General features: G+C 38.6%; 1 protein-coding gene across 3 annotated transcripts in view; it reads right to left on the reverse strand.

Annotated features, from left to right (window-relative positions):
• The window catches only part of HSPA4L (heat shock protein family A (Hsp70) member 4 like), a 70,859-nt gene that overhangs the window by 38,997 nt on the left and 14,696 nt on the right, over positions 1-17,166 (reverse strand). For all 3 annotated transcript variants that reach the window (XM_008267946.4, XM_002717242.5, XM_051819866.2), the window contains exons 3-10: positions 16,203-16,260; positions 14,632-14,772; positions 10,123-10,245; positions 6,443-6,542; positions 5,938-6,071; positions 2,821-3,065; positions 2,609-2,685; positions 238-389 (exon numbers count right to left, since the gene is read on the reverse strand). In XM_008267946.4, the coding sequence (XP_008266168.2) occupies positions 238-389; positions 2,609-2,685; positions 2,821-3,065; positions 5,938-6,071; positions 6,443-6,542; positions 10,123-10,245; positions 14,632-14,772; positions 16,203-16,260 (1,030 nt within the window). The remainder of the gene's footprint in view (positions 1-237; positions 390-2,608; positions 2,686-2,820; positions 3,066-5,937; positions 6,072-6,442; positions 6,543-10,122; positions 10,246-14,631; positions 14,773-16,202; positions 16,261-17,166) is intronic.

The raw sequence follows: 17,166 nt of genomic DNA on the forward strand, positions 1-17,166 counted from the left end.
TTTATGTGACCTTAAAAAAATTAATGTAAGAGTATTTTCTATTGTAAGAATTCATTTAAAAAAAGTTCGGTGTACTTACAAACATATTGTCCTAATATAATTTAGAACTATAAATGAGACTTATCAAGAATAATTTCAATTTATTTAATTTTACTGACAAATGGTTACAAAAGACAATATGAAGAGAGTCCCCAAGACCTATCGCAACATACCTTCTAAAAAAGTCAATATTCATACCTGTAATGCACATCCTCTTGCAACAGCTTCATCAGCATTTAATGTGGTACTTATGTCTTTCAGAAAGAATTTACTGATTTGTTCCTTCACTGCAGGAATTCTTGTTGCCCCTCCTACAATTTCTATACTACTTATGTCTTCACGTTGTAAGTCTGGAAAATAAAACGTTTTTAATTGAGAAAAATAAGAATCATTAAAAGTTTGTGAAGAGTAGGCTTTTTTAAAAAAAAAGATTTATTTATTTATTTGAAAGGCAGAGTTACAGGGGCAGAGAGAGAGAGAGGGAGAGGGAGAGGGAGAGGGAGAGGGAGAGAATGAATGGAGCAAGAGAGACAGAAAGTTCTTCCATCTACTGGTTCACTCCCCACATGGCCATAAAGGCCGGGGCTATGGCAATCTGAAGCCAGGAGCCAGGAGCTTCTTCTGGTTCTTCCATGCAGGTGCAGGGGCCTAAGCACTTGGGCCATCTTCTACTGCTTTCCCAGGCCACAGCAAAGAGCTGGATTGGAAGTGGAGCAGCCAGGACTCGAACCGGCGTCCACATGGGATGCCAGCACTGCAGGCAGTGGCTTTTACTTGCTATGCCACAGCACCAGCCCCGAACAGTAGACTTTAAAGGAGATCAAATATATATGTACTCAAAAGAAGGTACTATGGAAAGAAGATAAAAATACAAACTTTGGAAAAAGACATTTAATGAATATTAGTTATATATGTGACAGGCACCGAACTTAATCCATATGATGAAGTTTTAATATAGATAGACAAATCCCTATAGAATGTATGATTGATTACAAAAAAAACTTAGCCAAATACAATCAAGCCCATTACTAGTTTAATTTCACTTAAAAATTTTGCATAATCACATACAAACACCTCCAAATAGAATTAGCATTAGTTTTATGATGTAAAAAATAAAACAATAAAATAAGCCAGGAAGAATTCTTAAAAATCTAGATTTAGGACATATAATGAATAAAGAAGTTACAGGGTCTGGCATAGTGAGTGAAGCTGCCACCTGTGACACTGGAATCCCACATGGGTTTGGGTTTGAGTCCCAGCTGTTCCACTTCAGTCCAGCTTCCTGCTAATGTACCTGGGAAAGCAGTGGAGGATGGCCTAAGTAGTTGGGCAGCTGTACCCATGTTGGAGACAGACCCAGAAGAAGCTCTTGACTTTGGCTGGCCCAAAGCTGGACCGTTGTGGCCATCAACAAGTATGCCAGCAGAAGTCAGAGCTGTCTCTCCCTCTAATTCTTTAAAATGAAATGAATCTTACAAAAAAAAAAAAAAAAGATGCTAATTAGGACACCTATGTCCCACTTAGAAGTGGCTGAAATTTATTCCCAGCTCTGGTTCCTGATTCCACTCTCCTGCTTATAATTCAGGCCCTGGGAAGCAGCAAGAATTGCTCAGAGTTGAGTTCCTGGCTCCCACCTACAGCCTCCCAGCCACTGTAGTCATTTGGAGAGTAAAACAGTGGATGGGGGAGAGGGCATATTTCTATTTACCTGTTTTTCTGTCTTTGTTTTTTTTTTTAAGACTTATTTTTTTATTTGAGTGGTAGAGTTACAGACAGAGAGGGAGAGACAGAGAGAAAGGTCTTCCATCTGCTGGTTCACTCCCCAAATGGCTGCAATGGCTGGAACTAGGCCTAATCTGAAGCCAGGAGCTTCTTCTGGGTCTCCCACGTGGGAGCAGGGTCTCAAACACTTGGGCCATCTTCCACTGCTGGATCAGGCCATAGCAAAGAGCTGGATCAGAAGAGGAGCAGCAGAAACATGAACCAGCACCCATGTGGGATGCCAGCACCACAGGTGGAGGCTTAACCTACAGGGCTTCCTGTCTCTGTGTTTCTACCTCTCGGGAAAAAAAAACAAAAAAACAAAAAAAAAAACGTATGATTTCTCTTCCTGTAAAATGGAAGTTACACATGTGTAAAGAAAAAACAAAAAACATGGGGCTGGCGCAGTGGTGCAACGAGTTAACACCCTGGCCTGTAGCACTGACATCCCATATGGGCACCGGTTTGAGTGCCGGCTGCTCCACTTCCCATCCAGCTCTCTGCTGTGGCCTGGGAAAGCAGTAGAAGATAGTCCAAGTCCTTGGGCCCATGTACCCACATGGGAGCCCCAGAGAAGGCTCCTGGCTTCAGATCAGTGCAGCTCCGGCTGTTGCAGCCAATTGGTGAGTGAACCATTGGATGGAAGACCCCCCGCCCCCACCTCTCTGTGCAATTCTGACTTTCAAATAAATAAAAAAATCTTTAAAAGAAAAAAAAACATGCAGTTTTCCTTGCTTTTACCATTTTTACCCTTCTTAAGTAAGTAACACCATGGTAAAATTTTGATAGTCCAGTAATTGCCACTTACTAGCCTGCTCCATTACTCCTTTTAAAGGTGGTTCAACCCTGGCCAAGAGGGAAGCACATAATTGTTCAAATTGAGATCTGTGGGAAAATGAAATAAAATTCATTATTTAGCGATTAAAAAGTGTATCTTTTAAACAGAAGGAAAAAAATCACATGTGATTTAAACATTATAAAACAAGCAAACACTCTTCAAACTGAAAACGCTTATGGTACCTGTTCATTTTACTAGAAACGTCAAGGTCATTCATGAAACACTCAATGTTCAGTGGAAGATCTGATGCATTTGCACTCATTAGCTTCTTTAGTTTCTCACATTCCTGATATAAACGTAACAAGGCCCGAGAGTTTTCTTTCACATTTATCTTATATTTGGTCTTGAATTCATCGCAGAAGTAGTCTACTAAAGCCTCATCAAAGTTCCTGCCACCCAAATATGGATCAAAGGTAGTAGCCAAGACCTGTTTAATTGAAAAAGCAGAACTGAATTTTCAGAAATATAGATTCTTTCAAAAATGAACAAACAAAAATAAAAAAAAGAAAAGTTTCTAAAGTTATAACAATAAAACTAAGCTAAATAAGTTGTCTAATCACAAGGATGTCCACTGTGGAATCAGAGTTAAATTATTGCTTACATTCAGTCAACATTATTTCCTTACTTTGAATTATCTGCTTTATAGTTAGAGGCTCATATATCACAATTAAAAGAATACTTCTAATTCTTAAATAATTGGACCAAAATAAATGCAAGTTCATTATCTCTAATCCTTTGGTTCTATAACAGTACTGAACAGGTAGTCCAGAAACCAAGTTTAAGAGCGCAAAGAAACAGTTCTAAGCATATAAACAAGAATCGAACATCCACAAAAAACAGATCCAAAAACTAAAAATAAATATTATAGTCAGTCAATTTATAGGTCTAGAACTAGGCCTTTTATTATTTAAATATATATACACACATATATATACACACACACACATCCAGTTTATTTTTGTGGGGAGCAAACCGGACTAGACTGAGTTACTGGAATTAAGACTTATTCTATGCATCTGCTCTCCCACAATATGGCGCTGGGAGAGAAGTAAACAGCTTCCGCACAGCTGCCTCCAGTTCAACTAATAAACTGTAGGACTTGCTCCTGATTGGAGGAGAGCAGCGTACTCGGCGTGTGGGCAGCCGAGTTGGGATTGGCGGAGGAGGACTATAAAGGAGGAGAGAGACGGCATGCACCAGGGACATCTAAGGGGAACCTCTAAGGGGAACACCTGTGCAGCCCCCAAGAGAGCCGGCCGGCAGTGTGCCGCTCCCCTGCGGAAGTGGGGAATGTGGCCAGGGGGAACTGCCCTTCCACGGAGGTGGAAGGGATAGTAGCCAACCCGGGAAGAACCAGCAGCAAACCCGGGGAAGGCCGAGCAGACGAAAGAACAGCGCAGGGTCCTGTGTCGTTCCTCCACGAAGAGGGGGAGTGACAATTTTCACAAAAAATATGAAGAAATAAAGATATACATGAGAGAGCAAAAAAGAAAAGAGAAACAAATACAGAGGGAGACAAGTACCAATAAGCTTACTGAGAAATGGGCTTTCAGCAGTCAAGTAAAAGGGAAAAAACTTCAACAGAAGAGTTTTTGAAAACATAGGCCAGGACATCTGGTCTACCTTCTTAGGGTGCAATGACGACTTGCAACAGTCAATACAAAACAAAGCATCTCACAGTTGGTATGGCTCTTCTGCTCTTTCTTTACAAAAGATGGGATGGAGTGGAAAAGTGGAAATAAACATCACAGTAGGATGTGAGGGCAATCTAGGTGGAATGTCAGCCTATAGACCCACATGAAGAGTCCATCCATAGACTTCTCATGAAGTTCAGCTTTACCCCAAATTAAATGAAAAATTATCTTAGTGTGTGACCAGCTCAAGTGTGTATTCTTTGGGGGAAAACGGTCATAGCCCTCACCTGGCCTTCAAAGGGGTCTATGATATAAAAATGATGGGTCACAACTCTAAGGCATCTACTAAAAAGGAAGCAAATAGGGGCTGGTGCTGTTGCACAGTGGGTTAATGCCCTAGTCTGAAGTGCCAGCATCCTATATGGGCCATGGTTCAAGACCCAGCTGCTCCACTTCCAATCCAGCTCTCTGCTATGGCCTGGGAAAGTGGCAGAAGATGGCCCAAGTTCTTGGGCTCCTGCACCCGCAGGGGAGACCTGGAGGAAGCTCCAGGCTCCTGGCTTCAGATCAGCACAGCTCCAACTGTTGCTGCCATCTGGGGAGTGAACCAACAGAAGGAAGACACCTCTCTCTCTCTCTCTCTCTCTCTCTCTCTCTCTCTGCCTCTCCTCTGTGTAACTCTTTCAAATAAATGAATAAATCTAAAAAAAAAAAAAGGAAGCAAATTAAAGGTTCTTTTAAAAATTAAGTTAAAATTTAAGGCTAAATAAATCAATCTACGCTGATAACTATCTTATATATTCAATGTGAGTCATTTCTCTTTAATTTTCTGATTACAAGGATGTTATTATAAACTGAAAGACAAAAGGCTTGAGGCTAGTGCATCTGGGAAATCAGTGAAAAATGGCCCCAGAGCTTGGCCCCTGCACCTATGTGGGAGACCCAGATGAAGCTACTGACTTTAGCCTGACCCAGCCCTGACCGTTGCAGCCATTAGGGGAGTGAACCAGTGAACAAAGACTCCTCTCGCTGCCTCTCTTTAACTCCACCTTTTAAATAAATCTTAAAAAAAAAAAAAAAAAAAGAAGAAAGAAAGGAGGGAGGGAGGGAGGAAGGGAGGAAGACAAAAGGCTTTTGCCATATAGGATAACCAAAAGCAATTTATCTTCTAAGTAAACTACTCATGTGCATAATCAAGGAGAATGTACCAAGGCTGGACAAAATAATCAATATAAAATGAAAATAAAACAAGAATATAGACTCTAAGTATGTAAACACATAGAACAACGTTAACTGTACAAAATAGTGATCAAGATTCCTGGAAAGAAAGGTTTCTACAAAAATTAGGAATCTTTAGTTTTCTACATTTATTAATGTATAATTTTTGTTCCCTGACAGATGACTTAACATCTCAACAACAAAAATAGCTAACATACGTTGTAGCAGATAATATATGCAAGACATTAAAAGCATTTTATATACATTAACTCATTCTGTCCTCATTCTTGGATGAGGAAACTAAGGTTTAGGGAGGTTAAATAACTTGCTCAAAATATCAGTTTTTAATGTGCAGAGCCTGAATTCAAACCAGGCTATTAAGGTTCTCTATACAGTTTATGCTCTTAATCACTAAAGTTAAATATAATAAATCATTCATTTACTTACTTTAAGTTTTCCTTTGTTAAAAGCACAAACCGAGACCTGATAGGCAGAATGTCCCATATCAATAAATACTACATTTCTTGGTTTCTCATCTAGCGAGGGAAGATCCTGCTTATAAATTCCGTATGCTAGCGCAACTGTGTAAGGACAAAGAATCAGATCAATTCCAACACAGCAGTTCCTTGGAAAGTAAGAGCTAAGTCACTCTGATACTCTATTTTAATACGTAGAACAGTAACACATATACATAGCCTCAAAGTAAGGGAATCTTTTCATAAAGTGGTTATATCTAAATTGTATTTTCCCCACCCATTTGTAACTCTAAAAGTAATCATTCTTATAACCAACAAGACAATAGTTAACCTCCGCCAAACTGTTGTACTTCAAAGCAACAGGCTTATAAGAATCAAGATGTAATAGATTTTTTAAGAAATCTGCTTTGTAAGTTTTTGGGGAAAAAAACTATAACAGTATTTTTCTGACTGATTTCAAACTGCAAAGTGCTTACCTGCAGTAGTTTCATTCATCAGCCTTAAACAATTTAAGCCTGCAACCTGGGCTGCAGCCATCACAGATCTTCTCTCAGCATCAGTGAAAAAGCTAGGAATCTGGTATTTAAAAATAACAATTATTTTAGATTGATGTAATACATTTTACTGAAATAGTTCATCAGTTGAAAATGTTAAACTGCACTAAAATTTATGGACAGTTTAAGGCAAAGAATAATGTTTTAATCAAATAAGTGAGGAAAAACACTAGTGTTTACTTTTAAGTTGGACAATTTCTATATGGTAACGTTTTTATGTAAAGTGACTAATAAGGAGAGGTGTTCAGCACGGCACTTAAGAAGACACTTGGCACACTCACATCCCATATTAGAGTGCCTGGGTTCAAGTTTTGGCTCTGCTCCCATTTAAGCTTCCTCCTAGTGTGCACTCTGGAAGGTATGCAGGTGATAGCTCAAGTGCTTGGGTTCCTGCCACCCACGTGGGAGACCTGAGTTGAGTTCCAGGATCTTGGTTTTGTCCTGATGAAGCCCTGGTTGTTGTAGGCACTTGGAAGGTGAACCAGCCTTTCAAATCAATCAATCTTTTTTTTTTTTTTTTTTAATATTTATTTATTTGAAAGTCAGAGTGACACAGAGAGAGGAGAGGCAGAGAAAGAGAGACAGAGAGGCACACAGGCAGAGAGGCAAGAGAGAGAGAGGTGTCTTCCATCCAATGGTTCACTCCCCAACTGGCCACAATGGCCAGAGCTGTGCTGATCCGAAGCCAAGAGCGAGGAGCTTCTTCCAGGTTTCGCATGCGGGTGCGGGGACCCAAGGACTTGGGCCATCTTCTACTGCTTTCCCAGGCCATACCAGAGAGCTGGATGGGAAGTGGAGCAGTCAGGTCTTGAACCGGCGTCCATATGGGATGCTGGCGCTTCAGGCCAGGGTGTTAACCTGCTGTGCCACAGCGCCAGCCCCATCAAAAAAAAAATCAATCTTTAAAAAAATAAAATAATTAATAATATGGCAGGATTGCCAACTGCCAAAGTTTTGTTAATCTAAACATTTACTACAATAGTCTGGTCTGTTTTTCCATCTTTATATAATGAAAAATGGAAAACTCCAGATTCTGTTAAAATGAGATTAGTTAAGGATTAGTTAAGCATACTACAGTATATCCATATAATGGAATCTTATATAGCTGTTAGAATCAATCAGGTTCATGAGTTGTCAGGGAATGACATCTTAGTTTTATAAAAAAGAAAAAGAAACATGCATAGCATCATTCATTTTGTGTATGTACACAGAACGTGAAGATATATTCAGTTGTTTAAAAAAAATTTTTTTTTTTTATTTGAGAGGTAGAGTTAAAGACAGAGAGACAGACAGAGAGAAAGGTCTTCCTTCCGTTGATTCACTCCCCAAATGGCCACTACGGCCAGTGCTGCGCTGATCCGAAGCCAGGAGCCAGGTGCTTCTTCCTGGTCTCCCATGTGGGTACAGGGGCCCAAGTACTTGGGCCATCCTCTACTGCTTTTCCAGGCCACAGCAGAGAGTTGGACTGGAAGAGGAGCAACTGGGACTAGAAAGCCCATATGGGATGCCGGCACTGCAGGCGGAAGATTAACCAAATGAGCCATGGCACCAGTCCCAAATGGTTATATTTCCAAGGAGGGGAAATGTATCACAAGGAACTTATAATGAGCTTGTATTTCCTTAAAAACCATCAAAAAGTTAAATATATTTCTATTTAAAAATTAAGTAAACTCTAACTTAAAACTACTAAAGATTTATAAACAGTTCTATCAAACTAAATAGTACTTTGATTTGGCCCAAAGACAAATTTCTAAGAAGCCAATTATTAAGTATATACAAAATAACTTGGGCTCTCTCCAATTTTAGGTTTGAAGTAAGTAATCTCCAATTTTATTTTTTGAATGTAGAAGTCTCATTTAACAGATATAACAACACAAAAATAATCTCAACTTTGGTAAGTTTGCATATCCTATTTTGGTATTATCCTCCTGACAAAAACCTAAATTATAATGAATGATTAATTTATTAAGTACCAGATACATTTCTATCTACTAGGGATATAAAATAGTACACAAAACAAACACAATACTTGCCCTTTTAGAGTTCACAAGAGATCTATTTAATCAACCACAAAGTTAGTAATGGAAAAATGTCCGTATTACTCTGGACATTAATTTCTGATATTAAATTAAAAGTAAGGTTAGTTAAATAAATAGGAAGAAATCTGAATTAAAGACAGATTATTTTTGAAAAAATTGCATCATTTTGACACAAACTTTCAAGTAGATATGTAATTGAAGAGTTATGAACACAAGCTTGGGAATGAACTATCAGGTTCTAGCACTAGTTGGCTATTTTAACTTTGGACACGTTACTTCTCTTCACCTCATTTTTTAATCTATAAAACTGAGGTAATAATACCCTACCCTCATAGGGAGGTTCTGAGAATTAAATAGATTAACACATGTCTATAAATAATACCCAGTGAATGGTAAACTATTATTCACTATTACTAAATGTCTGAAAAACAAAATAGTAAGTTCTAATATTTTTCCCCTATTAAAAAGTTTCAAATGACTATGGCGCAGCTGTGAAGTTGCTGCTAGATTAGAATCTCAGCTAGTCTACTTCTGACCCAGCTTCCTGCAAATGCACCAGTATGTGAGGGACCCAGATTGTGTTCTGGGTTCCTGGTTTCAGCCTGGCCTGCCCTGGTTGTTGAGAGTAATTAGGGAGTGAATTAGGGAATTGAATGTGCTCTTCAAATAAAAAAAAATTAAACAATGAAAATGTAATAACTAAATTCACTGAAGAGTTCATAATCTGGTTCTATTTTTCTGAAGACACGACACTCTTACATAGTCAAGTTTAACAGTAAACATATTCACATTTAAATGACAACATGTGACTTAAAAACTAGTTAACAATAGTTAATGAGATCTTAAGAGAAAAGGCAGGGTAAATAAATGTTTTGCTTATAATCTTTGAAGAAAGATCTCTTTTCCTCTGAAATAAAATTTATATATAAACTTCAGATTCCCAACTAGGAATTCTCAACTTTGGTTGAAACTAAGGTCTTTTAGAGGTGGGAAGTAAAGTGCTCCTTGAGGAGACTTTTACAATAAGTGACATAAATAATTACATGCATTGGCTTTTAAAGATTCACTGATTATCACAACTGACTTTATAGGACATTCAATCTTAAATTACACCAAATAAGATTATTAGAATACATACAAACACACACACACATTTTATAGGCAGAGAGAAGAGAGACAGAGCTCCCACCCACTGGTTCATTCTCCAAATGCCTGCAACAAATTGTGCATCAGGAACTCAATCCTGGTCTTCCACCTACGTAGCAAGGATCCAACTACTTGAGCCATCACCTTGTTTCCTGGGGTGTGCATTATTATCAGGAAGCTACAATCAGGAACAGAACTAGGTCTCAAACCCAGGCATTTTGATATGGGATGCAGGAATCCCAGTCAGCATCTTAACTGCTAGGCCAACTGCTTTCCCTGGTAATTTTTTTTTTAAAGGAAAACCCAAAAAGAACTTATGTTATTTACTGGATAAGGAGGACAGAAAGTGCCAAGGAAGAAAAATATTTCAATATACGTATACATTGGACAGTAAGATTAAAAGTGTTTGCTACTAACTGAAATCACACAGTCAGCCACTGGTTTCTTCAAAGCATTTTCTGAAGTCTCTTTAAGCTTGGCCAACAGCATTCCAGTAACTTGTTCAATTGCAAATGGTCTCTCTTCTTCTAGGTACCGCACCTAAAACCAGAAGTTTGATATTATTTAAAGAGCCATTTATTCATCCAACAAATATTTAGTGAGCATCTACTCTATAAATAAAATACAGTAACAAAGCAGTCATTGTTCAAAGAAGTTTTCTTTTAAAAAGTAATTCTTTTAAAAAGTAATTCTAGACTCAGCACTTCATAAAAAACAGGGACATCCTCTCACATTTCTGAGGTTCCAGTATCTTACACATAGTATTAAAAGAAGCAAATTATTTTCAGAAGTCTATCAACTCACATCTCTATTCCCAAAAAAGCATTTTTCGTCATTCATTTTCCAAGTGTGATACAGCTAATGATGAAGGAGAGAAAGATCACATACACAAGAACTCTCCCTGGGTTTAAAATGAAAACTTTAATCACACAGTTCAGGGGAAAGGAAATAAGAACACCAGAAAAAAAAAATCCTTGCTTTAAAAAATGAAATTTAATATATATATTATATTCCAAGGATTCTGGAGACAACAATGATAAAAGAGATACACATGAAATTAAAAATTATTTTTAAGACCAAATTGTTTATTTATATATAGGTTTAAGACTAGCTTCCATTTAGGCACATAAAATGAAACTTGACAGAGCCTCTTAACCAAGGAATACTGAGGGACTTCTGCTTTATTCAAATAATTAAAATAAAAAAATGTATAAGCAATACAAAGGTATCCTAGAGCCCACATAACTATATTTAATTCACTGAAGAAAAGGCTATGTTCTTTTACTTCTGGATCCCCAGTAGAATAAATAAAATAATTGTATTCTATAATACTAGCCTTTGGAAGAATTTTGAACTCTCTCAAGCAGCAAAATCTTTTTATGCATATGAATATGTATAAATATGTATACAAAATGATTTAAGATTTACTTTGAATCAGGCCTAAAATCAATATCCATTGGTTTCCAGATTGATTTATAAGTAAGTTAAAAATACTATGTCAAATTACTGCCTTTTTGCCAAGGAGCAGGGAGAAATCAAGTATATTGAGAAAAAAGAAAATGAATCAAATATCATTCTTTGTTCGACTATGAATGGCACAATAAAATGCTTCATTTTGTATAAGAATATTCAGAAAGTTAGAAGAAATAAACAAAGTATATTCAAACAAATCCACAAAAATAGATAAAATACTCGAGTTCAATTCTGAAAATTCTCAGCCTTCAAAAGATGAACACAGTTCTACACAGGACTGACCAGCATTTTCATAGTCTTTTCAAGAAGCTTACAGATGCTCACTATAAGTGCATAAAATTTGAATCATTCAAAAAATTAGGGTTTGGATTTCTTTAAAAACATTCTGTTTTTCTCAGTCTATTCACAAAGCATGATCTATTATCACTTAAAAATAAAAGCAAAAGGGGCCCAGTGTTGTGGCGCAGTGGGTTAACACCCTGGTCTGAAGTGCTGGCATCCCATATGGCCACCAGTTCGAGACCCGGCTGTTCCACTTCCTATCTAGCTCTCTGCTATGGCCTATAAAAGCAGTAGAAGATGGCCCACGTCCTTGGGCCCATGCACCCACATGGGAACCCCGGAGAAGGCTCCTGGCTCCGGATCAGTGCAGCTCCGGCCGTTGTGGCCAATTGGGGAGTGAACCATCGGATGGAAGACCCCCCCCCCCCCCAACTCTGGCTTTCAAATAAATAAATCTTTAAAAAAAAACTCTTTAAAAAAATAAAAGCAAAAAAATTTAAATAGCTTAAAGTCTAGAGTAGAATAAAACTGTTGCAGATTATCATCAATGGGGCTTATTATATATAAGGGCACTTCAAAATGTTCAAGTTGAGGGGCCAGTGCCGTGGCATAGTAGGTTAATCCTTTGCCTGCGGCGCCTGGCATCCCATATGGGCACTGGTTCTAGTCCCAGCTACCGCTTTTCCAGTCCAGCTCTCTGCTATGGCCTGGGAAAGCAGTAGAAGATGGCCCAAGCCCTTGGGCCCCTGCATCCACATGGGAGACCAGGAAGAGGCTCTTGGCTCCTGGCTTCGGATCAGCACAGCTCCGGCCATTGTGGCCATTTGGGGAGTGAACCAACAGAAGGACAACCTTTCTCTCTGTCTCTTCCTCTCACTGTCTGTAACTCTACCTTTCAAATAAATAAACAAAATCTTTAAAAAAAAAATTCAGGTTGATTTGGGTGCAAAATATTTCTGAAGTCCATATTCTGTTTCTTTAAATCAATTTTCCATGAACTTCTTCATGTGGTATCTAAAGGATATCAGAATAGTATTTTTTATCTCAGCTGTTGCCATCATAACCGATCCAACTTCCCCATTTAGGAATCCGTGCTTGACCTACAAACTTCCCCTAAAATATGGCTTCACATTTTGTCTACCTGTCTTTAACTTCTCATAGTGTCTTCCCTGAAATATTTTAGTAGTCTTCTTTATTTTATTTTTTTTGACAGGCAGAGTGGACAGTGAGAGGGAGAGAGAGACAGAGAGAAAGGTCTTCCTTTTGCCATTTGTTCACCCTCCAATGGCCACCGCGGCCGGCACGCTGTGGCCAGCGCACCGCACTGAACCAGGTACTTCTCCTGGTCTCCCATGGGGTACAGGGCCCAAGCACTTGGGCCATCCTCCACTGCACTCCCTGGCCACAGCAGAGAGCTGGCCTGGAAGAGGGGCAACCCGGACAGAATCCGGCACCCCGACCGGGACTAGAACCTGGGGTGCCGGCGCCGCAAGGCGGAGGATTAGCCTAGTGAGCCGCAGAGCCGGCCAGTAGTATTCTTTTACAACATTTCATCATCTACCTCATCTAAAAATGGAAATACATGCATACCCATAATACACGTATTAAAGTAATTAAAATATTTAAATTACATAGCATAAAGGTCATACTTCTGGACTATGTTAAGTAGTTTTTCATATATTTACATGTGTGCTAATCACCACTATCTAAGTGTAGAACAATCTCTCACCCCAAAAGAAGCCTTGTTCTCACTGGTAGTCACTTCTTCCCATTTCCCCTTTCCCTTAACTCTTAGCAACCACTAGTCTACTTTCTGTTTCTACAGATTTGCCTATTCTGGACACTCCACTTAGCAAATTTCCAAGGTTCACAGATGTTCACATGCTATATAGTACAGCATCAGTACTTCATTTCTTTTTTTCTTTCTTTTTTATTTTTTTGACAAGCAGAGTTAGAGAGAGAGACAGAGAGAAAGGTCTTCCTTTTCCATTGGTTCACCCCCCAAATGGCCGCTACGGCTGGCATGCTGCAGCCGGCGCACTGTACCGTTCCGAAGCCAGGAGCCAGGTGCTTCCTCCTGGTCTCCCATGCGGGGGCAGGGCCCAAGGACTTGGGCCATCCTCCACTGCCTTCCCGGGCCACAGCAAAGAGCTGGACTGCAAGAGGAGCAACTGGGACTAGAACCCGGCGCCCAAATGGGGTATGGGAGGATATGCATATGGGAGGCATAATGAAATGAAGGCGCCAGCCTTCATTTCTTCTTATGGCCAAATAATATTCCATTGTATAGTTGCAGATTCATTCATCAGTTGATGAACATTTGGCCTGTTTCTACTTTCTGGGTGTCCTGAATAATGCTGTCAGGAACATTTAATGTACAAGTTTTTTGCGGGGACATGTTTCAACTCCAGTATACATTTAAGAGTGGAACTGTTAATTCATATTGTAACTATGTGTTTTGAGATTTTTTTTCTATCCACAAATTATCTTAGGATGCAGAATTAAAAATCCATTATCTATCTCTCCTAGGAAGAAAATCTGCTTTAATACTTTTAATAGTTACAAGAGTCTTCTAAATTAGAAAAAATCCATTAAAGCAAAGTAACATACTTTTTGGGTCACTTATAAATCAGATATGCCTTTGCCTTTACCCATTAAAAACTGTTCATCTATTATTACAGTTATCCAAATAATAATTTTTCTCTTTGACAAAAAAAATATTACTTGAAGTAAGCATTTAACCTAGTGATGAAGATACCCACATCCCACACTGGAGTGCCTGGGTTTGATTACTGCCTCTGGCTCCTCACTCCCACTTCCCGCAAATGAAGACCCTGGAAGGCAGTGGTAATTGGGTTTCTACCATTCACATGGTTCTGGCCCTAGTCTAGCCTAAGCTGTGGTGGTGGGAATTTGGGGAGTGAAACAGTGGTTGGGATTATTATTTGAATAATAATAACAACAGTGGTTGAGAGTATTATTTGTATTTAAAATATTATCTAAATTGTAATTTTTTGCATAATACTACATTATAAAAAATGCCTGTCACTTTGGTGTATATCTACTATATCCACAGGAAAATGATCAACTATAAAATACCAATAGCAATATTATCATATGTGAGTTAATCTTCAGATTCAGATGTTTCTACTCTGGGACTGTAAAGCTTACCTTAACTCCTGCACTTCCATTAGGCATTTTCTGCAACTCATAGGGAAGCCTGATCCTTTCAGTCTGCACAATGGGATCATCAAATGATCGTCCATGAAGCTTTTTGAAGCCATGAATTGTATTTCTTACATTTGTGACTATCTGTTGGCAGTAAACAAGTATAATTTTCAATTACTTAATGAATGCAAAATAAACTACTGTCATTCAACTTGAGAACCATCAAGTCCCTTTATTGTACATAAGCAATTTCAGAATTACACACAAGCATTCATTTTGCTGGTCTCCAACTGATAGTAAAGTTATACAATTTGTACAATTAAAATGTATGTATCATAAGTGCTACTACCCCCAACCGAAATTCTCCTCCTATATTGGGAATTAATGCTTCAAAGGAGAATGAGCTAAATTTTAAAACTCTTCAGGTAAAATATCAAAACCTACCTACAATTTATCTGTCTGGTTTCCCTCAACACTTGTACTCTAGTGAATTATTATTTTTTATTTCTCTTATATCTTTACATTTTTATTTCTGTGTTTCTCATCCTCTCAACATCTAATCCTTTGTGAAATTTCTCATATACTAAGTATGTTGCTTCCATTGCTGAGAACTGCTTCTAGACTAGTAATTTAAAACACATGCTACATCATTCCATGTAGCATGATGTTCAGTGAAAGTGTCTTAAGTAGCTTAAGTTTTGGCAAAATTATTTCTTCAACTAGAACATTCAGTTTACCCTATTGAATATCGCTGTGATGTAACTGCTACTCTCTTATGGACTTTTAAAGCCAAATTTATCTTTAATTATGAAATGAAAACTACAAGAATGATGAATTACCCATAAATCTCTTCTATACTTCATGAGAAATGATTTTGTAAGCTGCTTTCTTTAGAAACTATGATACTCTTAGAAAATCAGCCAGAATATGATATAAACAAGTGAAGGGGTTATTTTAGCACAAACTCAATATTTTTATATACAATATAAAACTAGAAGAGAACACATTCATACATGGGGCAATTATAAAAGACAGCCTTAATACAAATCATAAGTGAAAGAAGATAACCCAGGTATATATAAGTTTTTGGTACTGGGAAGTAAGTCCAAGGAAAATCAATCTGTATCACAAGAAGTTAAAAGTCAATGTTCTACTCACAGCCATTTCAAATCCCTAGATATGTAAATCACTTAAACAGATTCCACATAAGTTGCTATAGCCACATTAGGTTATTTTGGAAATTAGTTCCTCCATTTTCCCCTCCCTTTTCTACCAAGACATTGCTTATCACTGAAGTGTATGTTTCTAGATAGAATATCACTCATAGGAAGTTACCATACAGGGAAAATCTGATGTTGCATTAGAGCACACCCTTCCTTTACAATTAAAATGTTTTTAAGACTTAAAATTCAAGGAATATTTTACATTCCACAGCAAAGTATATCTGAAAAGCTACAAAGATGTTACATTTTTCTTCACTTTTTAAAAAATTCTTATCTATGTAACACGGAAACTTAGTTATCAAGATACAGTTAATTCTTCCCATAAGTCAAAATACAACATTAACAATTTACCTGGCTCTTAGCTGCATTCCCAATGGCTCGAGTTCTTGATCCCAAAGATATACAGGCCCTAAACAGAACAAAAAAAAAAGTTTGCTCCCATGATTTTTATCTAAAGATTTTATTATTTATTTGAAAGGCAGAGTTACAAAGAGAGAAGGTCACACACACACACACACACACACACACACACACACACACAGAAAGGCAGACAGAGAGAATCTTCCATCTCATCTGCTGGTTCACTCCTCAAATGGCCGCAATGGCCAGGGCTGGACCAGGCTGAAGCTAGGAGCTTCATCTAGGTCTTCCACATGGGTGGCAGGGACCCAAGCACTTAGGCCATTTTCCTCTGCTTTCCCAGACTCATTATCAGGGAGCTGGATCAGAAGTGGAGCAGTTGAGGCCGGCACCGCGGCTCACTAGGCTAATCCTCCGCCTTGCAGCGCTGGCACACCAGGTTCTAGTCCCGGTCAGGGCGCCAGATTCTGTCCGGGTTGCCCCTCTTCCAGGCCAGCTCTCTGCTGTGGCCAGGGAGTGCAGTGGAGGATGGCCCAAGTGCTTGGGCCCTGCACCCCATGGGAGACCAGGAGAAGCACCTGGCTCCTGCCTTCGGATCAGCGCAGTGCGCTGGCCACAGCGCGCTTGCCGCGGCAGCCATTGGAGGGTGAACCAACGGCAAAGGAAGACCTCTCTCTCTCTCACTGTCCACTCTGCCTGTCAAAATAAAAAATAAAAAAATAATAAAAAAAAGAAAAAAAAAAGAAGTGGAGCAGTTGAGATATGAACCAGCACCCATATGGGATGTCAGCCCTGCAGACAGCAGCTTAACCCACTGTGCCATAGCACAGGACTCTATACTTCTATATTAATGTATTATGACCCTACTTTTCCTTATAAAAATGTAAAATAATACAGTCATATATTATTTTAAAATAGGTTATGTAAATCAACATTTCACATATTTATAAGACAT

Source organism: Oryctolagus cuniculus, chromosome 8 (assembly GCF_964237555.1).
Source record: "Oryctolagus cuniculus chromosome 8, mOryCun1.1, whole genome shotgun sequence".
Classification (NCBI taxonomy): Eukaryota; Metazoa; Chordata; class Mammalia; order Lagomorpha; family Leporidae; genus Oryctolagus; species Oryctolagus cuniculus.